The sequence below is a fragment of the Lemur catta genome, chromosome 3 (assembly GCF_020740605.2).
Source record: "Lemur catta isolate mLemCat1 chromosome 3, mLemCat1.pri, whole genome shotgun sequence".
Taxonomy (NCBI): domain Eukaryota; kingdom Metazoa; phylum Chordata; class Mammalia; order Primates; family Lemuridae; genus Lemur; species Lemur catta.
The window spans coordinates 29,858,801-29,885,730 of NC_059130.1; the positions used below are offsets into that span (position 1 = coordinate 29,858,801).

At 55.7% G+C, this 26,930-nt stretch overlaps 2 protein-coding genes across 3 annotated transcripts; both read left to right on the top strand.

Moving 5' to 3' along the window:
- Positions 1-759: 759 nt before the first annotated feature.
- BCAN (brevican) lies at positions 760-17,828 on the top strand. The gene is made up of 14 exons (XM_045545395.1): positions 760-1,078; positions 4,854-4,952; positions 5,658-6,032; positions 6,357-6,531; positions 6,824-6,951; positions 7,380-7,673; positions 9,680-9,913; positions 10,485-11,132; positions 14,528-14,635; positions 15,209-15,367; positions 15,950-16,032; positions 16,378-16,522; positions 16,785-16,975; positions 17,314-17,828. Exons 2-14 carry the CDS (start codon positions 4,862-4,864, stop codon positions 17,419-17,421), a joined length of 2,739 nt encoding a protein of 912 aa, XP_045401351.1. The 5' UTR covers positions 760-1,078; positions 4,854-4,861; the 3' UTR covers positions 17,422-17,828.
- A 798-nt stretch (positions 17,829-18,626) lies between these two features.
- LOC123634112 (ER membrane protein complex subunit 5-like) lies at positions 18,627-25,346 on the top strand. 2 transcript variants are annotated; one of them, XM_045545396.1, is made up of 2 exons: positions 18,627-18,664; positions 24,148-25,346. In XM_045545396.1, exon 2 carries the CDS (start codon positions 24,381-24,383, stop codon positions 24,774-24,776), a length of 396 nt encoding a protein of 131 aa, XP_045401352.1. In that variant the 5' UTR covers positions 18,627-18,664; positions 24,148-24,380; the 3' UTR covers positions 24,777-25,346. The 2 variants fall into 2 exon arrangements, with proteins under 2 accessions (XP_045401352.1, XP_045401353.1); XM_045545397.1 differs by having other exon boundaries at positions 18,640-18,687.
- The last annotated feature ends 1,584 nt before the right edge of the window (positions 25,347-26,930 follow it).

The window sequence follows — 26,930 nt, forward strand, 5'->3', positions numbered from 1 at the left end:
TTTGCCTAGAGTCCGGGGAGGGAGGAGGGCAGCGAGGAGGGAGAAGGAAAGAGAGCCTGGGAAAGCAGAGGGAAGCCCAGGCCCTGGAGCTGGGGGTGGGGGTGGGTCATTGGTATTCTGGGCGCTGAGGAGTTCCTGGCTGGGCAGCACTCAAGGCCCACCCCCTGGCACCAGGCTGCACATTCAGTAGCGACAGCCCTGACTAGTAGGCCCTCTGGGCTCCCAGCAACGCTTGCATTTTGCACATTGGTTTGCGTGACCAGTAATGTCGGTTCACAGTGCCACCCACCCCCACCCCCACCAGGTCTAGAGATTTCCTGACTGTCTTTGATTAACCCACTATTCTGCTATCTAATCTCCATCCCTCCAGCTGCAAAGTCAGCTCCTCCTCTGTGCAGGGAGTGGGAGCACCACAGGAGACAAAACCCAATCAGCTTCCTCAGGGAGGTGGCTATGGTGATTTGCACCTCATCTCTGCCTCCAAAAAAGAGCTTCCCATTTTTATGGGGTGAGGAATATCTCTCTTTTCAGGAGCAAAACCTTCATTCTCCCTTCATTCTCTTGCCTACAGATAAGCCTGAGTTCCTCCTTTTCCTCCTTTGACCAATGGGAAGTCCCTCCAGCTGTCTAACTTCCATCCCTCCAGCTGCAACATCATCCTCTAGCTCGGCGAAAGCTCCCTCCCCGGCCCTCCTGCCCTCCCTCCCTACTCCAGGTCCTCGGCTTCTCATCCTCGGAACGATGTCCTACTTCGCTTGTCCTTGCTCTCGCTGCTGCCGCCGGGAACCGACGCAGAGAACGCAGAGGGTCCCGTGACCGTCGCGAGCCCCCAGCGGTCCGGCCAGGGGGCGGGGGCGGCCCCGGGGAAAGGCGGGGCAGGAGCGGGGAGGGGGGAAGAAAGGGGATTTTGTGCGGCGCCCTCTTCCGAACGTCCTGCGGGCCAGGCCTCTTCTCGCGCCCGCGCAGTCCCCGCCGCAGTCTCGGCTGCAGCTGCAGGACGGAGCGGTGGACCCGGAGGAGACCCCGGGAGGAGGCGACAAACTTCCCAGGACCGTCCCTCAACCCCAGCCCTGGCTAGGTGAGTGCCGCCGCATCCCGGCCGCCCAGCCCTGGGAGGGAGAGAGAGAAGGGAGCGCCCACCCGCCGCCCTGTTGTCCGCGCCCCCCCACCCCTCAGCCCTTGCCCCCGAGGCTCGGGGGCACCCAACTCGCCGCCCTGACACCTCCGCGGGGTGTGCTGCCGGCCGGCCTCAAGCGCCTATAGCTCCTGCTGCCATCTCCCATCTGCATACCCCGGCTCCGCCGGTGACAGCCCCCCTGCTGCCTGCGGTCTGAGCAGCAGCCCCTTTTCGGGTGCGCAGCTATGGGGATACCCCTCCGGATCCTCAGATGTTCCCGGCTGCGCTCTCCAATCCCGGAGCGGACGCCGAGATTTCCGACCTTGTCCCCAGCAGGGAGGCGGCGGTCCGGGTCAGCCGCTGACTCGTGCTCGCGTGGGGGCAGCACGGCGGGGGGAGCAGTGGGGAGCAGCCCGCCTCGGGCACCTTACTGTAGCCCGCGAATCGGAGCCGCCATAGCGGGCGGTCGGGGTGCCAGCTCTACCACTCACTTGCTGTGTGACCTTGGGGTCATTAGTTGACATCCCTGAACCTTGGGTTCCTCGGCAGTGTACCGAGGAAAACATAAACAGCATTTTCCTCACAGTTGAGGTTATCCTGAGGAAGCATTTAGTAGGAGACCTGGTGCAGGTAGATGGTCAGTATTTGCTAGCCAGGATTTGGTTACCACTCCTGCTTTCCTTCCTAGCGCTGCCAGGAGGCTGGCAATGACCACCTCATATCCCTCTCCTACCAGAGCAGCTCTGCTCACATGGCTCTAATAGGACCAAGAAACTGGCATCAGTGTTTTGGGCATGGTTATTATCTTTATTACTTGGATTGCAGATAACACCAATGAGATCAGGGACCCGCCCCCAGCACTGCCAGTGCCTGTGCTGTTAGGGCTAACTCTGCTGTTGGAGCAGCATCACCCACATTTCAGATTCTGTACTAGGGGGATCTGCAATAGCTCGGCTGGTGATGTTGCTAATAGTATTATTAGTTGTACTTCCGATAAATAGGACTATTTATACGATCATTGCCATTACTCCTACAGGCCCTAAGGGCTCCCTGATATTTTGTAGGCTCATGTTGCTCCTCACACAGCCACTGAGGGAGTAGGTGAGAGCTTCCCACCTGCTGTGACAGAAGCTCTGGCCTCCTGTGCCTCCTGCTGACCCTGCTGACTGCTGGAGCTCAGCTCCTGTGGGGCAGGCTTCGGACTGCCAGCTGGTGGGCATTGAGCCTGGAGGTCACACACACACACACACATACCCACACACAGCCTGGTCTTAATTCTCCACGTATCGAGTCTGTAAAGCCTGTGAGGGAGACGGACATCCACGGTCAGACAGCAGTGATGGTGTAACAAGGAGAAAGTTTCCTGAACAGCTTGAGAAACCCAAAACAAGAGCAGAGACCCAGAGGCTGGAGCAGGAGACAGAGAGCTGAGAGAGAGGAGGATGTGGGGTCAGGGGAAGAGACAGGATGACTGCTGAGCTCTCAGGGTTAGAGACAGAGTGGTGCCTCCCGCTCTGCAGGAAGAGAAGATGGAGTGGAGGTGAGTGTGTGGCATAGAAGAGCACCCTGGACCCCTGGTTTCTGAGCCTGGTGCCAAATGAGGGGCTGCCTGAGTGTGCAGGGCTCCTACCTGCACCAGGAAGGGCTGAGGCCCCCACTGGGTGCAACAGAGGGGAGAAGAGAGACAGCTCTCTGAGAACTGCACCGGGCTACCCACTTGACCTCTCTGGCCAGCAACTGTCACTCCTGGGAGTAGGAGTGGGTTGCCCTCCATGTTCCAGAGCGGCCAGGTCCTCACTGGACTCAGACAGACCCTCTTCCCTCAGGCTCCCACCGTCAGAACAGAGGTGAAAGGGGTGGTCCAGGGTGTTGGCCCCAGAGTGACTCCAACTATATGGGTTTCTGGGCCACCTGTCAGAGAGCTGGGAGCCAGGTCTGTGAGTGGCTCCAGCTCCAGCCCAGAGAGAGGGGAGGGAGGGCACCAGGAAGGGGCCGGGCCCAGGCCCTGGCACAGCTCAGATGCATGCAAACAGTCGCCCAGCACCTGGCAGGCACTGGCTGCTCATGCTGAATGGTCCCACTCCAGCCCCAGAAAATGGTCCTCCCAAGTGCCCCCATGCCCAGAGCTGGTCTCAGCCCCCTCTCATATGGCCCCATCAAGCACCTCCTCCCTCTCAAAGGTCAAAGAGGGACCTTCATCTGGCTCAGCTACTCCTCCCCCAGTTCTGACCCTGAGGAAATGATGCCCGGGCACAGTGGGGGAAATGGAGGTTACAATGGTAGGAGGCAGGGGAGCTTAGCCTGGGAGGATCTGGGAGAAGAGGGAAATTTCCCATCAGCTCAGGATCAGGAAAGTGGGGGGCATGTGGGGGGTTATGTATAAAGGCAGAGCCTTAGAGGACACGGAAGATGGAGGTTGAACAGTGGACCTGGAGTGGGAGTGAGTAGCCAGTGGGAATAAGCCCGATCTCTAGGAAGTCCTGCCTGCAGTCTAACCTTTAATTCTCCTGCTGCATCATCAGCCTATTCCATGATAGACCTGGGTCACCATGCTCTTCCAAATCTAGCCCAACCCTTAAAGATGACGTTGGACACTAGCTCTTTAGCCTTTCCTCCTGGGGGTACCTTGGCCTGGTGTCTGACTTAGATTTGCTGGGGACCCAGGGTCAGCTCTATCTTTCTCTGGGCCTCAGTCTCCATTTCTCAATGTCACACCTCATCCCTCTTATGAGAGTGTAAGTGCTTTGCGATCTTCAGAGGAATATTCTGGGTTCTAGAGCTTCTGATGGCCAGGGGTAGGAGGGAGCAGCCTCTCTCACTTATTCTCACCCTGTCTAGTCCACCCCCAGCCCAGGGCTTTCACAAATATTGGGGTGGGGGAAGGGAGAGACTGGATGGAGGCCAGACTGGCAGAGACAGGGGCTTTGTCCCAACTGGTTTCTGAGCCAGGAGATCCGGTGGGAAAGCCCGTGCCAGGCAGAAAGGAAAGGCTGGGAGAAAGAAGGGAGGAGGCAGCCAAGGAAGGGGGTGGAGGAGTAAAGAGAAGAGTTTCCTTATAAGTAATGGTGGGGAGGAGACAAAGGAACGGATGGGCTAGGGAGAAGTGCACTGCCTGGGTTGGGGCTAGGGGGCTCTCTGGAGGAGGCTGAGAGTGGGAGGGGCAGCCAGTGGGATAAGCCTGGTCTGCAGGAAGCCAGGTGGGTAGGTGCCCAGGGAGGAAGGAATGGCAGGAAAGGTGGGAGGGGTACTATGGGAGAAGGAGGCTCTGGGTTCAAGGAAGGAGTCTGGCACTGGGAGGGCAGATGGATGTCTAAGTGTAATAGCACCTACCATTCATGCTGTAAGAATTTATTGAGGTCCTACTGTGTGCCTGATGCTGTGAATTTGTATAGGGATTTTTTTTAAAGAATATAAAGCACTCTCAAAGCACACAGTCTCATCATAGCTTGTGAGGTGGTAGCAATGGTGCTGTTTTACAAGTAAGAAAACGGAAGCCCAGAAAGGGTAAGGAACTTGGCTTAGGGCACACAGTGAGTGGACTAGGACCCAGGTCTTGGCTCTCAGGAGGAATCCCTTGGAGGGGAGACAGGGATCAGAAACAGAGAGTTAATGGTGAGGTGGGGCAGTGGGCTTCTGAGGCCAGGGTATGTGTGAACCCATGTAGGTGTGGTAGGGAGCCAGGGGAAGTCCATCCTGAAGTCTAACCCCATCTTTCCTCTTCAAGTCCCTCCACCAGCCTGCAGCATGGCTCCACTCCTCCTGCCCCTGCTGGCGGCCCTGGCTCTGGCCCAGCTCCCTGCAGCCTTAGCTGATATCCTGGAAGGGGACAGCTCAGGTAAGCAACCCCATTCAGGGTCACTGTCTCTGTCTCCTGCATCCCCTATGGTAGGCGGAGGCTTCTTGTTCAGCCCTAACCAACTGCTTCCAGCCTTGGGGGACCCTGGAAGGAGATAGAACTGGGAGTACTGTGGGGAAGGGTCCAGGCTAGAACACTTGAAAATAAGGAACGAGCTGTGGGCCCCTGGTAGGGTGGAGGAATCCTGGGGATAAGGCTGGAGAGGGTCGCTCGGTGCAAGGCTTCAGGTCGCTAGGGCAGAGGATGAGGGACCCTGGGGCTAGGACGAATGGAGCAGGGAGGAGGACAAGGAGTGGAACTGGGAGATACTCTGAAGAGACTCTAGAGGGAACAGACTGGGAAATTTTGAGGACAGGGCTGGAGGACCCAGAGCGCAAGGTTGGAGAACCCTGGGGTGTGGCCCGGGGATTCTGCAGTGGAACTGGGAAGCTCTGGGAGCAGGGCAAGGGAATCCTGGGGTGGAATTGTCTAGGAGACTTTGGGAGATGGGTCTGGGGACCGTGGGAATTGGCCTGTAAGACCTAGAGATGGAGTTGCGCGACCCTGGTCCTGGGCTGGGGTCCGGAAGGGCCTGGGGGAGCCCTGGGGCGGGGCGAGGGGATCCTGGAGCAGGGCTTGGAGTCCACTGGATGGGACCCCGCGGGTCCGCCGCGCGAAGTTCCAGCCGGCTCCGCCCATCCACAGAGGACCGCGCCTTCCGCGTGCGCATCGCGGGCAACGCGCCACTGCAGGGCGTGCTCGGCGGCTCCCTCACCATCCCGTGCCACGTACACTACCTGCGGCCGCCGCCGAGCCGCCGCGCGGTGCTGGGCTCTCCGCGGGTCAAGTGGACCTTCCTGTCCGGGGGCCAGGAGGCGGAGGTGCTAGTGGCGCGAGGAGTGCGCGTAAAGGTCAACGAGGCGTACCGGTTCCGCGTGGCACTGCCTGCGTATCCTGCATCACTCACCGATGTCTCCTTGGCGCTGAGCGAGCTGCGGCCCAACGACTCAGGCATCTACCGCTGCGAGGTCCAGCATGGCATCGATGACAGCAGTGACGCTGTGGAGGTCAAGGTCAAAGGTGAGAGGGCAGACATAGAGAGCGGTTCCGGGAGGGAGGATGGGGAGGACTCTTGCTCTCTGGGAGCCCACAGTCTGAGAGGGGAAGCAAATGCACCTAGAAAGCACAGACTGGGTTGGAAAAGGCGTGAGGAAACCGGTTTGTGTTACCTCCCCTTTTTTCTAGGTGGAGGAAATTCTACCCATAGTCTAACTTAAGACCCTCATGCTGCAGAGTGAACACAATTTGGAACTTAACTTTTGTGTACAGGGGAATGACAAGGGGGTGAGGGGAGGTCAGTGTACTGGGTGATCACCTGGCTCAGGAGTCCTCTCTGCCCCTCAGGGGTCGTCTTTCTCTACCGAGAGGGCTCTGCCCGCTACGCTTTCTCCTTTACTGTGGCCCAGGAGGCCTGCACCCGCATCGGAGCCCGCATTGCCACCCCGGAGCAACTCTATGCGGCCTACCTTGGGGGCTATGAGCAATGTGATGCTGGCTGGCTGTCGGACCAGACTGTGAGGTGGGCTGGGGCTGTGGATTAGGGCTTCTATTGGCTCCTGAGGTGGCTGTGGCCTCCCTTTCTGCCAGGCGCTGCCTGCTATGCCAGTCGGGCCATACAGGGCTCCTTGCCTCTGGGGAATGAGGAGGGGCGTGAGGACCCTGCCACAAGGGTGTGCGTCCCTGCAGAGCTGGGAGGACAGCCAGGCTATCAGCAGTTGGCTGCAGTGAAAGGGCAGTGTGATTTGGTAGGGCCCATATGGACAGCTTCCTGGTGAAGGCATCTGTACCGAGTCTCTGTCCTCCCTCCCCAGGTATCCCATCCAGACCCCACGAGAGGCCTGTTACGGAGACATGGATGGCTTCCCTGGGGTCCGGAACTATGGAGTGGTGGACCCGGGTGACTTGTATGATGTCTACTGTTATGCTGAAGACCTAAATGGTGATTGGGGGTGAAAGGTTCCCAGTGCTGCCCATAGGTCCTCCCAGGGCCTCTGCTGGATCTTACTGTCCCTCACATGTTTAAGAGGGCAAGCAGGAGTAAGGAGACAATTGGTGGCCCTCCTTCCAAACACTGTCATAGAGGCAAGTTCACCACCAAAGCCTCAGCCAGGTACTCCTCTGCTACCTGCTGGGCAGACTCTGTGCAGGACTCCTTGCAGAATAAGGAAGTTGGGCCAGGTTCCTCTGAGCTATAATATCCATCTTGAGGTTCTATCCAGACTTTCATCCTATGAAGTAGGGTAGTTGACCCCAAGTCACAGATGAGGAGACTGAGGCCTGGAGAAGCTTGCCCAGGGTTCCTGTGGAAGCCCAGGGTGGAAGGGGCTACCAACTGCCTGGTAACCCAGCCTCCTGTTCCCCACCCAGGAGAACTGTTCCTAGGTGCTCCTCCAGATAAGCTGACGTTGGAGGAAGCACGGACATACTGCCAGGAGCGGGGTGCAGAGATTGCCACCACGGGCCAACTGTATGCAGCCTGGGATGGTGGCCTGGACCGCTGTAGCCCAGGCTGGCTAGCCGATGGCAGCGTGCGCTACCCGATCGTCACACCCAGCCAGCGCTGTGGTGGGGGCCTGCCTGGCGTCAAGACTCTCTTCCTCTTCCCCAACCAGACGGGTTTCCCCAACAAGCACAGCCGCTTCAACGTCTACTGCTTCCGAGGTGAGCCTGCCTCCCTGTAGAGGCTGAGACCAACTTCAGAAAGGCAGAGTGGAGCCCTTGAAAGTCCCACCCCAGCTCTGACCAGTTTCTCTCAGGTCTTTGCCATTTGCCTGAAGGAGTCATGGGTGATGCCCAGCTTGTGATCTAGAGTTCTAATTCTGGGCATGCCCCCTGCCTTGGTCTCACTCGGCTGTGTGGCCTCAAGGAGTGGTCATCTCTCTGCGTCTCCTTATCTGCCTCCCACCATTAGTCCACACCTTGTCTCTTCCAGTCTCAAAGTGGCCTCTCCACACTGGGCTGCTGAGTAAGTTCCCATTTCCTGTCAGCTTATTGGCAGAACAGAGATGACCAACATTCTCTGAATCCGGTGATCTGCTCAAATTCTCCCAGTTAACCAAGTGCCCTCGAGAGCCTTCAGGAAGGTTTCCAGAACCTGCAGCTTAAAGGTGTCAGAGCCTTAACCACCAAATACTGGTGGACAGATGCAATTCCCCCCATGGGGAGCAAGACCTCAAGCACAGTTGGGTACAGAGATGGCTTCCTGCTGACATCTCATATATTGGGAGCTGAAGGGGAGGCAGTGTCTGGGACTCCCAGAGGCACAGGGCCCAGGCCATGGGGGACTGACAATCAGGGAGGTATTGCCATGTGGTGTCTGGGTCCCTGACCTAGTTGTGAGCCTGCAATACTGGTACAAAGGCTGGGAACAGAGATGAGAGGACAAGACCCAGTCTTTACGCTCCAGGAGCACCTAGTCTGAAGGGGGAAGACACAATTCTTGCCGTGGGAAATCCCTATCTAGGGGACGACAAAACACCTCGCTCCCAGGATGAGGCGAGACTGAGAGAAAAGTGCTACTTCCATTGGGACAGATCTGTGGACATCTTTGGCCTGGGGCTGGAGAGGGTGAGGAAGTAAAGTTCATAGGAAGATAGGTCCATCTGAAAAGGTGTCCAAAAAAGGGATAATAATAATAATAGCTGAAACTTCTATGCTCTGGTTATGATTATGTGCCAAGCACTGCTCTGGGAAGGAATGGAAGGAAGAGCTGGATGAGGGGGAGGAGAAGGGGGAGGGAGAGTATGACTACCATGGGGGCTACCATTGGTAGAGGACAGAGGAAGCAAGGACATAGGTTTGCTGCTCTGCTGTGGAGCAGTGCTCACTGGGGCAGGTGATGAGGGCAAGGACACACTGTCTTGTCTCACCTGGCTGAGCACAGACAGCCCTCAAGGCTTTTCTTAGCCCAATTCCTTATTCACTTCATTGGTTTTCTGCTCTCAGTTCCCTTCCCCAGAGGACAAGGTAATCCATTCTAAACCTCTGGTTATTTGAAGGGAGATCACAGAAGGAGGTGGCCCCTGTGCTCTCTTGCCCCACTGCTGAGATCCTCGGGTGACGACTGTTGAATGTTCTTCCTGCACTCTGCCCTTCAGCTCTCCTGTGGGGATGCCAGCCTGTCCCCTTCCGTTCAAAAAATCTTGGGATGACTGGGACCCCTCACACTTTGCCCCAAGCTTAGGGTCCCAAGATGCTGAGGCCATTTCATCCATCCTTCTGGCTCCATCCCCTCACTCAAGGACGTATCTCTCACCTGAGCCTTTCCTGATACTCTAAAGTAGTGCTTCCCACCATTCTATCTTCTGACCCTGCTCAGTTGTTCTTTATATTGTAACAATATAGTATATGTTTGTTTACTATGTGTATCTAGAATATAAATTCCCTTGAGGGCAGGAAGTTTGCTTTTTTGTTCTACCGTGTCCTCAGTGCCCAGGAGAATGCTTGGCATGACATGTAGTAGGCACTTGATTAATGCCTGAGAAATGAGTGACAAAGTTCTGGGGTGCTCCCTGGGCCCCAGTGGGTGCTCCGCAGGAAAATGTGAGAGAACTGAGAAAATCCCATGGTCTCCAACAGTCTAACTGAGAGCCCTCACATACAGGCTGTGACCTGGGAGGACAGAGCTACCTCTTCAGCCTCCCATCAGCACTTTCCTCCTGCCACAGACTCTGCTCGGCCCTCTGCCATCCCTGACGCCTCCAACCCAGCTTCTGACCTGGCCTCTGATGGACTAGAGGCCATCGTCACAGTAACAGAGACCCTGGAGGAACTGCAGCTGCCTCGGGAAGCTGTGGAGAGCGAGTCCCGTGGTGCCATCTACTCCATTCCCATCATGGAGGATGGAGGAGGTGGAAGCTCCACTCCAGAAGACCCGGCAGAGGCCCCTAGAACCCTCCTAGGTAACTCGAATCCCTTACCCTGGGGACGTCTCCACCTGAGAGAAGTTGGGGGCAGAAGGGACAAGCCCAGTTTGGTGCTGGGGTCATGGCTGATATGACTCTGCCCTGTCCTTTTTCAGCAGCTCAGTAGCACAGGGCACCCCTTCTCTGGTCCCTCTCCTAACCTTTGTCTTTCAAGTAAATTCTACTCCAACTATATGGGGCTGGAGATGCTTGGACTAAGGCGCTGTCCCCTGGGAAGGAGGGGCCTCCCTTCTTTGGTCCCTGCTCCACCTCACCTACCCAAAACAGACTAGAGTATTGACAGACTAGATGAGTGGAGACACAACCACCATGTTCTCCTGGGCTAATGACAGCTCACAGAGCCTTCTCAAGTTGTCCAAGCCTCAACAATGCAGCTAAGATTGAAGTTCTTCCAGTGTGGAGCAAAAACCACCTCTCTCCAGGGTGGGCTGTTCCCCCTGCCCCAGGCCCCACCCTCCCCCACCCGGCCTTTCTCCCTTTCCTTTTCCTTCTTTCTGGCCTCTGGTGGGTGCTGTCCCTGGTGCTGAACCTTTTGTGCTTTGCCCAGAATTTGAAACCCAATCCATTGTACCACCCGCGGGGTCCTCAGAAGTGGAAGGCAAGGCACTGGAAGAAGAAGAGAAATATGAGGATGAAGAAGAGAAAGAGGAGGAGGAAGAAGAGGAAGACGTGGAGGATGAGGCCCTGTGGGCATGGCCCAGCCAGTTCAGCAGCCTAGGCCCTGAGTCCTCTCTCCCCACAGAACCAGCCCAGGACAAGTTGCCCTCCCAGGAATCCCCCCTGGCAAAAGCAGTCCTGCAGCCTGGGGCATCACCACTTCCTGATGGAGAGTCAGAAGCTCCTAGGCCTCCAAGAGCCCATGGACCACCTACTGAGACCCTGCCCACTCCCAGGGAGGGGAACCTAACATCCCCACCACCTTCCACACCGGTTGGGGCAAGAGAGGTGGGGGAGGAAACTGGTGGTCCTGAGCTATCCGGGGTCCCTCGAGGAGAGAGTGAGGAGACAGGGAGCTCGGAGGATGCCCCTTCCCTGCTTCCAGCCACACGGGCCCCTGAGGGTACCAGGGAGCTGGAGGCCCCCTCCGAAGAGAATTCTGGAAGAGCTGCCCCATCAGGGACCTCAGTGCAGGCCCAGCCAGTGCTGCCCACTGACAGCGCCAGCCGAGGTGGAGTGGCCGTGGCCCCCTCATCAGGTAATTCTGCCCAAGGCTCAACCTCCCTTTTTATCCTCCTCCTTTTTCTCCCCCCGCAGCTCTGGGCCACCTGACCTGTAGTCCTTTAACCCACCATCACCCTAGACTCTCCTGTCCTTTGCCTTCATTCTCTTACCCTCCTCTACCATGGGTCTCCAATCCTTGATACCCATCTTGTGACTTCCACTCCACTCTCAGTCTTCACCCTGTGATCCCAGCCCCCTCACTGACCACCTGTGACCCTTTCCTGCCCTTGGGCCCTCACCTGTGGCTCACATCTCATCGGCCCCATAGAGCATCCTCATGCCTCTTCGGGGTGCCGGCGTCACCTATCGCACTTTCTGGGGCAGGCCCACCTTCCACTGCTCCCTTCCCCCTCCTGTGTGCCATCCCCTTCAGCCACCTCACACTGGTCTCAGGGGAGCCTGGGAGTCCATCCCTGCTCCTCAACCTCTGGGGTCCAGGAGAGCCCTTATCCCTATAGAGCCTTAAGCAACTACTTCTGTGAAGTATTTTTTTAACTGTTTCATGGAAAACAAGCCTTGGAAATAAATCTCTATTAAACCGCTTTGTAACCAAGCTCTGGTACCCTCTGTCTCCATCTCTAGCTGTCTGCCCTTCTCATTCCATGTGTCTGTGTCATGGGTAGCTTTTGATGCTTCCCTTTGGCTCCATGTCTCTCCTTTTTTTGTGTCCTGCTCCTCTGGGTCTCTTCTTTTTTCATCTTCAGCTTCTACCCTTTTCTGTCCTAACAGTCTAACAGCCCGTTGCGAATCCCTCAGCCTCTCCTTCCCAAGTGTCTGCACTTTCCTTCCTGGCTGCTGATATCCTGAACCTGACTGTACACATTACCCCAGAGAATTCATCGTCCATCAGTCTGCAGAAGTGCTGGGAGTTGTAGCCCCTCACTCCTGATGGGGAGAAACTCGCACAGCCTAGGATGCATGGGTTGTGCACTTACATTCATTTCTGATCCATCTTGGTGGCTCCCATATAGAGCAGTGATGGAGAAAGTCTCTCAGCATGGTGGTGGTCCCCTGATATCCAGGTGCCCTAACCTCCCATCTCCTACCCCTTTGTCTCAGTAAGGGGATGGTATGTAACTCTCACCCCACTGCCCACAGCTTCCCCCTCCTCCACTAACCCTGGCACTAATGACCACCCCCTGCTCCTCCCCAGAAAAAATGGTTTCACCCTCTCCAAATCCAAAGGATCTCAAAGTCCCTAATGCTGAAAAAGACACAAATCAGAGGACAAAGGATGGACAGTGTGGAGAGGGGAGGAATGGGGAATTAGGCTCTGGAATCTGAGAGAAGCCCTACCTACTCAGGGAAGGTCAAGATTCCCAATGGAGGCCCCAGAGAAGGCTGGGATTCTCTCAGCCCAGGACTCCCTCTCCTTGATGGATCACACCCTGCGTCACACCCAGGCTCACCCATTTCAACTGTTTGCTCCCTACCCAGCTGGTCTTGGAGCTCAGCACAGTGTGGGGGAAGGAGAGGGGTTGGTGGGAAAAGCAGCACAACTGGAGGTATCTAGGATGTCTTAGTTCCCCTCCTGGAGGATAAGTGAGAGGCCCCCGGCCTGCTATTTCAACAGGAGAGAAGGAAAAACTTTCTGGTTATGTATAGTAGTTGGCCCCAAAGTGAGGGAGGGAGGGAGATAAGAAAGTCCCAAGAAGAGTTCCTTCACCCTACTCTGCCTAGCTGGGTTCAGGTTCTGCAGCAGCCCACAACCAGGGGGAGGGACCTGTGGCCTGGGTAGGGGATCAAGGAACAAGTTTGAGAATCTCTGTACTCCAGGGTTGGAGGGTTGAATAGGAAAGAGCAGAGAGGACAACAGGAGTAAGGAAACTTGAGGAATGGGGGGAGGGGTTCGGAACTCCTACCCTCTGTGGGGCTTGGTGCCTAGTGGGTTAAATAAAATACCTTCTCTCCTGGGGGTGGGAGGGCAGCTCTACCAGCTGGGAAGAAACTATTGGCAGGAGGGGAGATGACATGAGGAATGGTGCTGAAAAAGCTGATTCATTTTACCCAAAACAGCTAGGTCATCCCAGCAAAATTCTTTGAATCAACTCCAGCTTCTCCTCCCCCTCCCCCTGCTCTGATCCCCACCAGTGTGTGGGATCTGCGGCCAGGCCAGTGTGAAGCACTATGGGCCTTGTCCATGGCTGCTACGGGAGGATGGTAAGGTCTGAAGGGTCCCACCCTGGGATAGTTTCACTTCCGGTGGCTGGCTGAAGGCCATGACCTGCACTGTTGGTCTGTGGAGCCATCGTCCCCTGGGTCATGGGGACCAGAAAGGAGTGGAAACTGATAGCTCCTCCAGCACCCACGCACAGCCTAAGGGCAGCCCACCTTCCACCCCAGGATCCAGAGAGGAAGAAGTCCAAAAGAGAAGGCAGATGGCCTAGCCAGATGGATCCCAAAAGCAGATTGCAGGCCTTCAGGGTGGTGTGTTAGTCTAAGTGGACTGCCTGGAGGAGAGGGAGCCAGAAGGAAGGAGTGAGATGGATTCTAGGCTGCAGAACCTGCAGAAGGCCCATAGTGGAGATGGAGGGGGAGCTTGCAAGGTGGAAGAGTCTGGGGAGATAAGAAGAGGAGGCAAACAGGTTGAGTGATGTTGAGAGAAAGCTGAATGTGTAAGGCCAGCCAGCACTGCAGGATAATGAGGGTTGCTGCAACTTCATTCCTGAGCTGGGGGAACAGAGGTAGAACATAGAGTGAGGAAAGTGGGTTGGATCTCTGCTAACCACTTCTGGGGCTGGCTAACTCTGCCCAGTGGACAGCAGGAAGAACGGTTAGCACTCATGTGGACCATGCCAACATTAGGTCCCTGGAGCAGTCCAGGAAGGCCACACCCTACCATTGCTGTGGTAATTCTCCTCTTCCCCTCTTCTAGTTCCACCCAGCCCTCCTAGACTATACAGGACTGTGCTGGGACCTGGCACAAAGACAGTGGGTGTGGGAAAAACTCCAAACCTAGAGAGGAAAAGTGACCTGCCCAATTTCACATAGAAGAGCCATGAGCCAGAGAAGAGTCCAGATCTATAACTGACAGCCCAGTATCTTTCCCTGTAGTGGGGTTGGGCCCTGAGGGCCTTCCTGGCCACTTTCTCCAGCTCCTTTTGGACTGGGCCCACCCCGATGGGCATGACAGTGGCCTGCACAGGGCTGAACCAATGCTGAAGTTGGGGGCAGGGAGAGGAAAGAAACCCAGAACTCAGCACTGAGCTGTGCCCGGAGGCAGGTTCCAGGGTGACCTTTTAGGGTGGTGTGATAGCTCCCAGGACAGGGAGGTCAGGGCTGGGGGACCTTCTGGACCCTTCCCTGGAGGGCTCAGTCTTCAGAGTAGTGCTCCCCTGCTCCACCACCTCACTTCTTTCCCCCCCTCAGGTGACTGTGTCCCCAGCCCCTGCCACAATGGTGGGACATGCTTGGAGGAGGAGCAGGGGGTCCGCTGCCTATGTTTGCCTGGCTATGGGGGGGACCTGTGCGATGTTGGTGAGTGTGTTGAGGGGCTTGGTGGGGGGGAAGATCTAAAGCCTGGATCCTGCCACAATGTGCCACTTCTGGGGGTCGGGGAAGGGGGACACCGGTTTTGGCTTTGTCATTAATGAATCCCCATTTTAGCCAAGTTACATAACTTTTCAGAACCCTACCCCCATTTTCCTCATCTGTTAAGTGGAATCAAAATGCCTCTCTTAGCGGGTGTGTGAGAGGAGTGCTGAGCATACTCCTGGTGTTTGGTGGGCAGGCAATACATGTCAGTTTCCATTCCCCTGGAAAGAGAGCAGGGTACAACTCTTCCTTAGGATGGAGGGTTGCAGAGACCCAGGATGGAACTCCATCCCTCATCCTGGTCCTTATCGCTCAGAGAAGACACCAATGCCCCTGCCCAAGAGCCCCTCCAGGCTCATGCTAGCTCCTCATTCCCTACTAGCTCTTTGGCACCGCCCTCCTGCCCCTTAGTCCCGCCCCTCTCGGTCTGCTGCGGTGGAAGGAGCCAGTCCCTTCCAAGAGATCTGGCCCCTCTGGGTTCTAGGGTCCTAATATGTCCACCCTTCTGTGCCCCAGGCCTCCGCTTCTGTAGCCCTGGCTGGGACACCTTCCAGGGCGCCTGCTACAAGCACTTTTCTACACGAAGGAGCTGGGAGGAGGCAGAGACCCAGTGCCGGATGTACGGCGCGCATCTGGCCAGCATCAGCACGCCGGAGGAGCAGGACTTCATCAACAGTGGGCTGGGGACGGGGCAGGAGGAGCCCCGGTCATCTGCTCTCTCTCACTCGCTCACTCACTCTCTTACTAATTAACGACCTTATTCATTAATTCACGCAGCCATTACTAGGTTTCGTTCATTCATTCATTCACCCTCTCCTCTCTCCCTCCTTCCCACCACTCTACATTTAGGCAGCGGGGCTTCAGAAGGGAGGGTTGGGGTTCGTGCGAGCAACTACACCGGTGTCAGCCAGGCTCGCACAGGGGCTCCCCTCCAGTCGCTCCACCTCTCTGGCTCTCCCACCTTCATCTGCCTTCCCCCACTCTAACTTGTTGAAAGTTTTTACTTTTTCCCGAGTTTCCCTTTTCTAGCCCAGGTTGATATTTTTCTTCTTCTCCCATCCCTGCGTCCCTGCCTTCCATCTGGTCGGTGTGCAGAGGTTGGAGGGAGGGATAAGGAAACCGGGAGGCGCGGATTCGGGATTGCGAGCAAGGATATCCCCGGCGGTCACCACAGACCGCCCTGTAACGGGGAATGACCGCCACCTGCTGGCAGCGGAGCTCACTGCACACTTTCTTGCCGGGGCGGTTCTTCCCCAGATCGATACCGGGAGTACCAGTGGATCGGGCTCAATGACCGGACCATCGAAGGTGACTTCCTGTGGTCGGATGGCGTCCCCCTGGTGAGAGCCCCGTCGGTTCCAATGCAGTCTAGTTCGCTTCCTGGACGCACTTCTGCTCTCCCCAGTGGTCCCTTCCTCTTCTTTTCCTGGCCTCCTTCCCTTTCCCGTGCCCCTCCTCGCTTCTCCCTGGGCTCTCTTCCCTTCCTTGTGTCCATCTCCTCTTCAGGCTCCCATTCTCCCTCCCCCAAAGCCCCTGCCTTGTTTCTCCTTGGCGGGGGGCTACTCCCCAGACCCCTAGCCTTCCCTCTCCTGGGGGCCCTCCCACCCCTCCTCCCCAGAGGCTCTGGTCCATTCCCCCAATGCTACTGGTGTTGGAGCGCCTCACCGTCTCCTCCGACCCCCCAGCTCTATGAGAACTGGAACCCTGGGCAGCCTGACAGCTACTTCCTGTCTGGAGAGAACTGCGTGGTCATGGTGTGGCATGATCAGGGACAATGGAGTGATGTGCCCTGCAACTACCACCTGTCCTACACCTGCAAGATGGGGCTGGGTGAGGGCAGGCAAGGGAGGGTTCAAGCAAGGGAGTGGAGGGGCTGGGGTAGGAGACGGGGAGACTGATATTTATAGAACAAAAAGCTACACAGAGGAGTCAAAATGTGTTGCAGACCATGTGAGGGCTAACAAATTACATGGGTCCATTTGGAATCTTGATTTCTTTTGTCATGTTGTGGCTCAGATCCTCCCCATCAAGATTCTGGGAACTGTCACCCACAGATCCAGGGTCCTAGTTCCTAACTGTGTCCCCCTTGCAGTGTCCTGTGGGCCCCCACCGGAGCTGCCCTTGGCTCAAGTGTTTGGCCGTCCACGTCTACGCTATGAGGTGGACACAGTGCTTCGCTACCGATGCCGGGAGGGACTGGCCCAGCGAAACCTGCCACTGATCCGCTGCCAGGAGAATGGTCACTGGGAGCCTCCCCAGATCTCCTGTGTGCCCCGAAGGCCTGTGAGTGCCAGGAGGAGGCAGGTGGGGGGGGGGCACTAGCCAACAGCAGCCCTGGGCTCCAGTCCCAGCTCTACCTGTCACTGGCCATGTTACCTTGGATTCACCACTGCCCCTCTCTGGGGCAAAGAGAAGGAGGTGGGCTGGATACTCTGGGGCTCCCTTCGGTGCTGATGTCTGAGAACATGCGGCCAGACTCTGGGCTTTTAAGTGCTGAGCCAGAGTAAGTGTTTTGATGAGGTCTGAGTCAAGGAGCAAGAACACCAGAGGGAAGGCTCTGAGAAGAGAGAGGGAAAGAGGAGGAGCCCAGGGTGGAGGGTGAGTGTGTGTGTCTTCCCCAGGCCCGAGCTCTGCACCCAGTGAAGGCCCCAGAAGGACGTCAGGGAAGGCTACTGGGGCACTGGAAGGCGCTGTTGACCCCTCCTTCCAGCCCTGCTCCAGGTCCCTAGGGGGCATGGCCTTGAACACTGCTGGCCCCAGCACTGCCCTCTCACCCCAACCCTCCCTCACACCCTGTGCTCTTGCTACCACAGGAAGTGACAACCTGAGAGGGGTGGAGCTGGAGTCCAGGTGACAGTGCCTGAGAGGCTTCTGGGAAATACCTGGGAGGCTCCAGCCCAGCTCAGCCCAGCCCAGGCCCTCTCCCCCTACCCTGGGCATCAGGTTTTTCCCTCAGGGCAACGGGTAAGTCCCTAAGTGCCTTTAACTGCCCTCTCCCTGCCAGCCATCCTGTCCCCTCCATTCCTCTAGGGGGCACACTGTGCCCACTCATTCTTGGTTTGCCAGGGGAATGGGTTTGCAGGATGGAGTACCTGTAAAACCAGCAGGAAATAAAGCTGTGTTTGAGCCCAAGCAAGTAGTATGCTCCTGTGTGACTGTGTGTGTGTGTGTGTGTGTGTGTGAGAGAGAGAGAGAGAGAGAGAGAGGAAGAGAGAGAGAGAGAAAGAGAGAGAGGTGTGTGGTTGGGCAGGGCCTCATAGGATAGATAGAGCTTCTGTGTTTATTAGCTTCTGAAAGTCAAAGAAGTCCCCAAGATGTCAGTGGCTAGAACATACCTGGCACAGAATAGCTGCCCAGTACCGTACTTAGGGAATGGAGGGACCCACAGGGGTTGGGGGGCAGCTGGAGTGGTGTGGGATGTTTGGAAAGAGATGGAGTGGACGGAGTGCCCAAGAGTCAAACAAATTTAGACGAGTTCAATCTCGGGAAGGAGAAGGGCTGAGGTCTCAGAGGTGGGTGCCTTGGTCTCCCAGTTCGAACTTCCGCAGGGTTTTCTCTCAGGGGGCGTGAGAGTGAGGGTGAAGGGAAAGCTCGGCTGTCACTTCAGCGGCTCTGGGGCTTAGGCTGCAGGAAGGCTGACCTCCAGAGGCGGCAGAGATGCAGGAAATAGGGGAACGAGGTAAGGGCAGAGGGGAGGTCCCCAGCCTTCTGTGGGCTGGGCTTTGGGGAACGACGCGTGGCTCCCGCAGGCCAGCAGAGGGCGCTGCGGTTGCAGACACGTGGGCTCTGCGAGCGCCGTGTGCGCGTGCGCGAGTGCAGACGGGCGTTGGGAGCGTGTGGAGGGCCAGGAACCCGCCAGGGGGCGCTGCAGTCTTTCTTCCTTTCTGAGGCGTTCCGGGCGGGGGGAGGGGGGCAGTTGGCTGCGGACGGGACAGTGAGACTTCCGGCGGGGCTGAGCTGACCCTGGGGCCGGTGAGTCAGCGGAGGTTGAGATGGTGAGGTCACTCTGGAGAACTGGGGAGAGAATGACCGCGTGTGTGTGTGTGTATGTGTGTGTGAAGAGGGGGGTTTTCTGTGGGCCTCATCACAGTGCTCAGAATTGTGCCTCTTGGTAAACTGTGTGACAGGATGCTCTCTGTCCTCAAGATGGGGTTGAATCTTATTGCTGCAGATCCGCGTGGTTAGCCACACGCAGTCACACATATGCACACACACCTGCACACTGTCGTGTGTACACACTCCTGCTTGTGCACACTCAGTTACACCACATTCACCCACATGGGCAAGTCCTCTTCTGAAGTCAGTAAAACCGTGAGGCAGGGAGACAGATCCAGGGGACAAAAGGCTAAGAGAGATGCGGAGACACTCAGAGATAGATAGCAAAGCAAGAGAGACAGAGACAGGTTTAAGACAGGTTTGTGTTGGGGGAAGGTGGTGGTCATCCCTGCCCGGCTCCTGGGCCTTCCCCACCCTATATCTAAACCCACAACCAGCTGGTCTCTGGTATATCAGTGCTGACCCACCTACCACCGCATTCCTTCCTCACCCCAGGGCTCACCTGCCCTGCCTTCTGCCCAGCCCAGCATGGCTAGGGAGTGGGGGCTGCTTCTTAAGGAGCTACAGAGAAGAGGATGATTCTGGGGCCAGAGTAGACCCTCACTTTACCCCATATTAACCTGGATTGCCCAGTCAATGCATTTTTAGGGATTTCAGGGCATTCAGCTGGAATTGTGAGTGGTTGAAGACCAAGGTGGGCCTCTGAAGGTACAGCATGAAGAGGAGAAGGCTGGGGGTGGGCAGTGTCTGTCCTTGCGTTCTTCAGGGAGGTTCCCTGAGAAACACATCCTCACAGAGGTGGAGTTTAGATAGCATGTTGGATTTCTCAGAGAGACCACAGTGGTGAGCTAGTGATGGACTTTGGTTTCCCATCAAGGCTTTCTCACTGACTGTCCCTCACAGCAGTATGCAGGGGCAGGGGTCCTTCATCTTCTCTGATCTGTGGATGAGGAGAGCTCCAGAGGTAGACAGAGGGCTGGAAGTAGACTCCTAACCCCTCCCTGACACCTGCTGGGTTGCTTTGGCAGGGCCGGAAACGGAAGCATTCTCCTGGCTTTGTTGGGCTTCCTGGGGAAGAGGGAGCTGGTCCAGGGATGACTAAGCACCCTGCACAGAATCTAAGCCCTGGCCATGTATGCGTGTGTGTGTGTGTGTGTCTGTGGCCCCTCTTGGCCCTGGGCGAGAGAAATTGGGCCTTCACATAGTGTCTTTGGGAGGTAGATCAGGGGCCACACCTGTGTCTGCCTTTACCGCCAGGGCACAGCACAGGTCTGACAATATAACTCCCCTGCCAAGCCCCTGGATGCATGGTTAAGCTCTCAGCCTCTTTCCCACATGTCTAAAGTGGGGTCCCCATGCAGGGTTTCCTGTTCCCTGAGGATGAAGGGGGTCAGAGTATGTATGGAGATAGACTCAGCCTGGGTGACAGTTAGGGGCTTGAGCCTTGCTGAGGGGCCTGGGAGCCTGGTGACAGGGCCTTCCAGAGATCCCTCATGTGCCAGGGTCCCCAGTTTCCTCCTGGGCTGCTCTGACCCACACCTACCTCCCCACTCCTCCCCCACACCCTCAACTCCCACAGCACTGCCTTGACCTCACTGGGGCCTTTGTCAGCCTGGAGGCTCTGTCTGTGGGCCTGTCTCTCACATATGGAGAGAAAGGGCCCCATTGTCCTGGCTGCCTGCTGTGACACAGCAGCTCCGAAAGACTTCCAAAAATGCTCAGGCTGTCAGACCCCCGTGGGTGGGTGGGAGGACTTTCCCCAGGGGCTGCAGGCAGATCTCTGGCTGGATTGAGGGCCCACGTGCTGTCTTTCCCAGCTGTGGAAGAGTTCCTCCATTCCCCAGACTGGAGGTCTTTCCTGAGATCTCACTTGCACTCTGCCTGCTGCAATGCAGCCTACTTCTCCCTGGGAAGGGAGAACTGAAAGATGCAGGGGCAGAGCATGAGGAAGGGCTTGGGAAGGAGGGGAGAGAAAAGAAAACAGGGGAGAAGGAAGAGGGATGTGAGAAAATTCCCCCCACCGAGGGACTCTAGACTCCAGTTAATTGTCTGTGTGGGTGGACCTTGTGGCTTCTGTGTTTATTCCCCGGTGGTTCTTCCTTAGTATTTAGATGGCTTGTCAACAGAGAGAAGGTTGTTGACCACTTTGGATTGGAGTATTTAAGGGGGACAGCCCACAGCCCCCGGCCCATGTTCTGTAGATCCCGAGTGGCTTCTAGGGACTCCTAGTATCATTGGCAAGGGACATCTCTTTGTGCCTCAGTTTCCCCATCAAAGTGAGCTAGCTGAAGTTCTCTCTGACATTATTTCCTGGCAAATGAGGTGAATAGAAAAGGAAGGAATTCTGGAGGGACTAAGGGATTTAGGAATTGGGAAGGGGCCAGGGAGGGTGGAGGAAAGTAGGTGGAAGTCAGAGGAGAGGTGAAAAGCGGGAGACAGGAAAGGAGAGTTGGGTCCCTGAGTGGCAAGTGTCTCTCCTTAGTGGAGAGGATGGAGTTCAGAGGACCCAGGAGGGGGTCAGAGCCAGCTGGGCATCTCCCCACCCCCAAGTCTCCAGCCCCCCTTTCTGGGGCTCTGGGGCCCTGGCTTATAAGCAGCTGAGCCCACAGCTGCTGGGAGGGGGTTCCTCGACAGAGGCCTCCTGGCACCTGCCTCGGTTTATTTCTGGAGCCACAGCTGAGTCATGGGGGTGGGGAGAATGAATGGGACTGTGGGGAGGGGAGTCTATGGCTGGAAGAGGAGAAGGCTGATGGGAAGGAAGAAGGCTCCAGGACCTGGGACTCTGGGACCTGGGGTCCATCCCTTTGGGCAAAAGCATCAAGAGTGGGAGTTGGATTACAGGACATCCCCATTGGAGCCCCTGGAATAGCGGGGCTTGGACAAGGGGTTGGAGAGCAAGAGGCAGGCCCATTCTTCTTGAATGTCAGAGAAGAGACAAGCCTGATCTGGGTGTGGGGATGCTGTGTTCCAAAGAGGAGGGAGAGGGGAAAGGGGGCCCTGGGTTGGAAGGAAGCAGGAAGGGGGTGGGGAATCTCAGAGCCAAGAGAGAGGAAATAGAGAGGGCCATGATTTCCTCTGCAGGGCTTTACCTGAGGCCATCCTGTCCCTCTGCTGCCCCTGAGCCAAGAAGCGCCTCCCCTGGTTCTGGCCCTTGAGATTCTCATATTTCTAAGTGTCCTGTGGACCCAAGAAGGGGGTGCCCAGGTCCTTTCAACATCCACTTACGCTGCATGCAAGACCAGCTTTCTCTTTTCCTGCCTCCCCGAAGACCCTCAAGTGTAACTTCCACCCATCCTGCTGCAGGACCTGGACAGCCTGGAACTTAGCCCTTCCCTGTCAGGGGGTTGGGGGTGTCCAGTAAGGACCAGGGGCCCGTTCCCAACCTAGAGTCCTCTTGGGTTTCCTAGGCTTAGGTGGGCTTGGTTTCCATTCCCTCCTCCTTCTATGGGCAGCCCAGAGGGTACATTCCAGCTGAAATTAAATCACATTCCTCCTTCCCTGCCTGACGAGGATGGCATTGCTGACAGCAGCTGTGATACCACAGGGTCAAGTGGCAGCAGCTGGTTCCCCAAGGAGGGGCTGAGAAGGGGGGCTGAGGGGAGCTGAGGGGACTAAGGCCTTTCTTTGGAGACAATAAATGAACTCTGATTCTTTGATCTCCAGAAGCCAGAGAAAGAGGGGCAGACCCTGCAGTGGGAGGGATAAAGGTTAGACTACAGGATGTCATAGCTGTATGGCGCCTCTAGGAATGACCCAGTCCCACCAAGGCCCCGTGGGGGAGTGAGTTGTTCAGCATCACCTTCTGAGAGGACCCTCTCGCCCCCCCAGGGCTGGGCTCCCACACAGTCACGACGGCGATGGCTGAAGGATCCCTTTCCTTTCCAAGGCCGCACTCTGAGCTCCCTTGGCTGGAGCTCAAAGCCTAGGCCTTTGATTTCCTCTGAGACTCTGGCGGCTGGTGGCAGCAGCAGCAAAGGGAACAGCAACAGGCTGGGCTGAATGGAGCACTCAGCCCCTGACCTCACCCTCTGAGGCGCCTCAGCCTGTACAGCCTTATAAGGAAGTGCCCCAAACAAACCGAGGAAGCCACCTCCGGCCCCCCACCCCGCCTCACCCCATTCAGAGGCTATATTTACCCAGAGGAGGCCCCAGAATAACCTCCCACTTGTCCTTGTGCTATGTGTGCCTGTGCGTGTGCGTGTAGGGGGTGCTGTCCTTCTTGCTCCCTCCCCATTCCCTCCCCCAGGGACTCCACTGTCAGAAGTGTGTTCTGTTGTCTGTCATTCATTCATTCATTTGTTCATTTGTTCAGTACATGTTTACTGAGCACCCATTGGGCACAGGCACTGTGCTAGGCTGCAGGTGAACAGGACAAAGGCCTTGCTTTCCCAGAACTTTCTACAGTGACAGAACTGCTGTATGCCCTGGCTTTCTTCCTCTTTGGCCTTCTCCAGCTCCTTTCCAGGGGCTCTTCTCTGCTGGGAGCTCCATGGGAGCTCTGTCCTGGGCTCTCTTCATTCTATTAATACGTGCTCTCTCTCAGGGGGAATCCCTAGGCCAGCGACCTCCTAATTCTTGTCTCCAACCTGTCCTCTCTCCTGAGCTCCAGATCCGCATGTCCACCCACTCCCAGGGCACCACCTCTTGGAGGTTACAACTTCCTGCTGGAGTCTTCAGCTCAGCAAATGGAACCTCTACCTCCCAGCTGCTCAGGCCAAAAGCCTGGAGACCTCTGCTGGCATATCCCCCTCCATCCCCTACAGCGGATAACCAGGTCCTATGATTCTGCTTCCCTTACACATCTCCTCCACCCCCACTTTGCCACAGCCCTCCCTGGGGCACTCCTGCCGGCTCTGACCCATTCTCACAAGGCAGCCCTCCCCTTCCAGTTTGACTCTTACAATGCAAACCGGGTCATATCACCTCTGCTTAAAACCCCTGGGAGGCTCCATTTCTCTTAGGAAGAAGTCCATACTTCCTCGCTATCTTGCAAGGCCTGTGCCCCAACTCCAGAGTCCCTTCAACCTCATTTTGAACTTTCTCCTCCCTCCTTTTCCACCTTCCCTTCCTTGCCTCAACTGCCTGGGCTCTCTCTGCTTGCCTCAGGGTTTTGCACATGCTGTTCCCTCTGACTAGAACCCTTTTCCTCCTCCTCCCCTTCCTTTTTCCTTCCCCCACTGGCTGCTTCTGCTCATCCTTCAGATTCTCAGGGCCCTTTCTCTGATCACCCCCTCCCATACTCCCCTAGCCCAAGCCAGATGAGGTCCCCTGTTCTATGCCCCTATAACTTAGGCCTTCTCTGTTTTAAAATGTGATTTCCACTCAGGAGCCCTTGTTCAATGAGTAGGTAAAGCTTCATAAGCATGGAACCATGTTGTTATTTATCTCTGCATTCCTAGAGCCTTCAGAGTGCATGGAACATAGTAGATGCTCAGTAAATAGCTGTTGAAAAATGATGATCACCAAGGCAGGAGGATCACTTCAGCCCAAGAGTTCGAGACCAGCCTGAGCAACATACCAAGACCTCCATTTCTACAAAATATTAAAAAATTAGACGGACACCTGCAGGTGGAAGAAGGAAGAGCTCTACCACCCTTCACTTCTTTTGTCTGGCTACAGCACCTTCGGAATCATGGCACTGTCGCTATGGAAGGGGCTGGTGGGCATTGGCCTCTTTGCCCTAGCCCATGCCGCCTTTTCTGCCGCTCAGCATCATTCTTATATGCGATTAATGGAAAAGGAAGATGAATCCCTGCCAATAGATACAGTTCTTCAGACCCTTCTGGCCTTCGCAGTTACCTGTTATGGTATAGTTCATATTACAGGGGAGTTTAAAGACATGGATGCCACTTCAGAACTAAAAAATAAGACATTTGATACATTAAGGAATCACCCATCCTTTTATGTATTTAATCATCGTGGTCGAGTACTGTTCCAGCCTTCAGATTCAACAAATTCTTCAAACCAAGATACATCGTCCTCTAACACATCGCTGAAGTTAGGAAAACTTCAATCGCTACGTCGTTAAGATTTTTACAAATTATAACAGGACAGGACACAGAGCTGGAATATTGGAGTTTGGGGTAAAAAAGACTCTCCCCATCAGTATTTATACTGATCTTTCATACTTAATTTAAAAAAACTATGGCTCTTGTTTACACACTGTTAATTGAATCATTAATGCAGTATAAGTTACCTGTGGAATGAGTCTTTGGTATTTCATACGAGAATTTTTTTTTTCATTTAAAACAAACTTATGTCTTTTGTAAAAGCCACTGTTTTGAACACGTTTCCTTGGAAAATGTTGATGGTTTTTGTGATTATTTATATTCTTAGATTTCTTTTGCACTATAGTTTTGGAATCCTTTTGGAAATACCGCGTGACTACTGCATTTTGCAGCACGAATTATAGCAAAATGGTCTTTACTTCTCAACATATGGACTTCCCTAATGAGACCAAAATGGTGACTTACTGGTGTTTCTTGTGTCCCCTAAAAAGTGTCTCTGCTATGGTAGATACTTGCCAGCTTTTAATTTATCCATGACTTCTCACCCCACCCCACTCCTAAATAAGCAAAACTAACTAAATAAATAAATAGCTGAGCATGGTGGTGTGAGTCTGTAGTTCCAGGAGGCTGAGGCGGGAGGGTCACTTGAGCCCAGGAGTTTGAGGTAACAGTGAGCTATGGTGATGCCACTGCACTCCAGCCTGGGCAACAAAGTCAGACCTTGTCTCTAAAAACAAATTTTTTTAAATAAAATTTAAAAAGACAAAAAAGAAAAGTGATGATCACTCCTGTTACCACCACCAGGAATGTCCCTCTTACTGTCCAACCCTCATTTGTCTTGCTGCATTGATAGACGATCACTTCCAAAGAGAACGTGGCTCCCACTACACACTCCCTTTAGGAAAGTCCTCATTTCTAACTTATTTCCCTCCCCCGTTACGGATTATTGGCAGCAATGGCCTGTTTGGGTAACTCTATAGGGGACCAGAGGCCCTGGGTGGGGAGCAGGATGGGCACCAGGCACAGGGAGGGACTGCTTGGCTTGGCCTCTGTTCTCGGCCCTCACCCAAGTGGGGGTGCCCAAGGGCCTGAGGAGACCAAGCACAGGGCACTTCTGTCCTGTTAGAGGGGCAGGGAGTGGGCCTTCCTGCCTGAATGCCAATGTGCTAGCCCCAGGCCTGGCAGCCCGGCAGGATCAGATGGGGCCTTGTTAACAGTGGGTACAGAGAGGACAGCGGAGGCTTGGGTTGCCAGGAGGGCGGGGTGGGAAGAGACAGGATCCTGGACCCCGAAGTGGAGGGTGGAGTGTGTGCGTGCGCACATGTATTTGTGTGTGTGTGTGTGTGTGTGTGTGTGTGTGTGTGTGTGTGTGTGTGTGTATGTGAGAAATGGGGTCTGGGTGCCCAAGGTGGAGACTATAGACAGGGAAGCTTTGAAAGAGGCATGGGCAGACAAGCAGTGAGAGTCTGTCCGGGAGGCCCCCTGTCCACCCCTCCTTGGTCAGAGGACAGGAGTAGGGGCCAGAGGGGCTGGGAGTTCATCCTCTCATCTTTCCCCAACCCTCAGCCTTGAGCTCAAGGAGAGGAAGAGCCTGCTCCTGGACTTGGGATTGTCTCCAAATACGGAACATTTGTTTAGCACCCCCTATCCCACCACCACTTGGGATATTCAGAGATGTGGCTAGATCTTCCTTCCCTGCAGAGCTGAGAGGAGGAGTGGTTTCTATCTGGGTATCCTGATTTCAAGGCCTTCAGGCCCGGCCTAATCCAGGATCCTCTGGTCCCCTCCCTGCCTTACACAGGCACCCAGAGAACTCCTGGGTGGTGGCTGATAGGCCCTCAGGCTACCCTCCTGGCAGCACAGCGGTCAACAACACACCCATAGCTTTCACCCCACGGCTTCGCCTACCCCCTCTTCCTTCCACTTTCCTTTCTTCCCTGTCTCCCGCTGCGGCCTGTGAGGGAAGTCCTACCAAAGATCTGAGCTGTTGTCCTCCAGCTTCCCCCAGCCTCCCTGCCCTGGGAGGCCCCCAAGTCACCTGGCCCAGCCTCCCTGATCACGTGGCTAAGTCTGAAGCTCAGAGAGGATAACTGCTGACCTGAGGACACACTGCCAGACTGAGGGAGAGCCAACCTCCCTCTTCCCTCACCTCGCTGTGACCCAGCCAGTGCGAG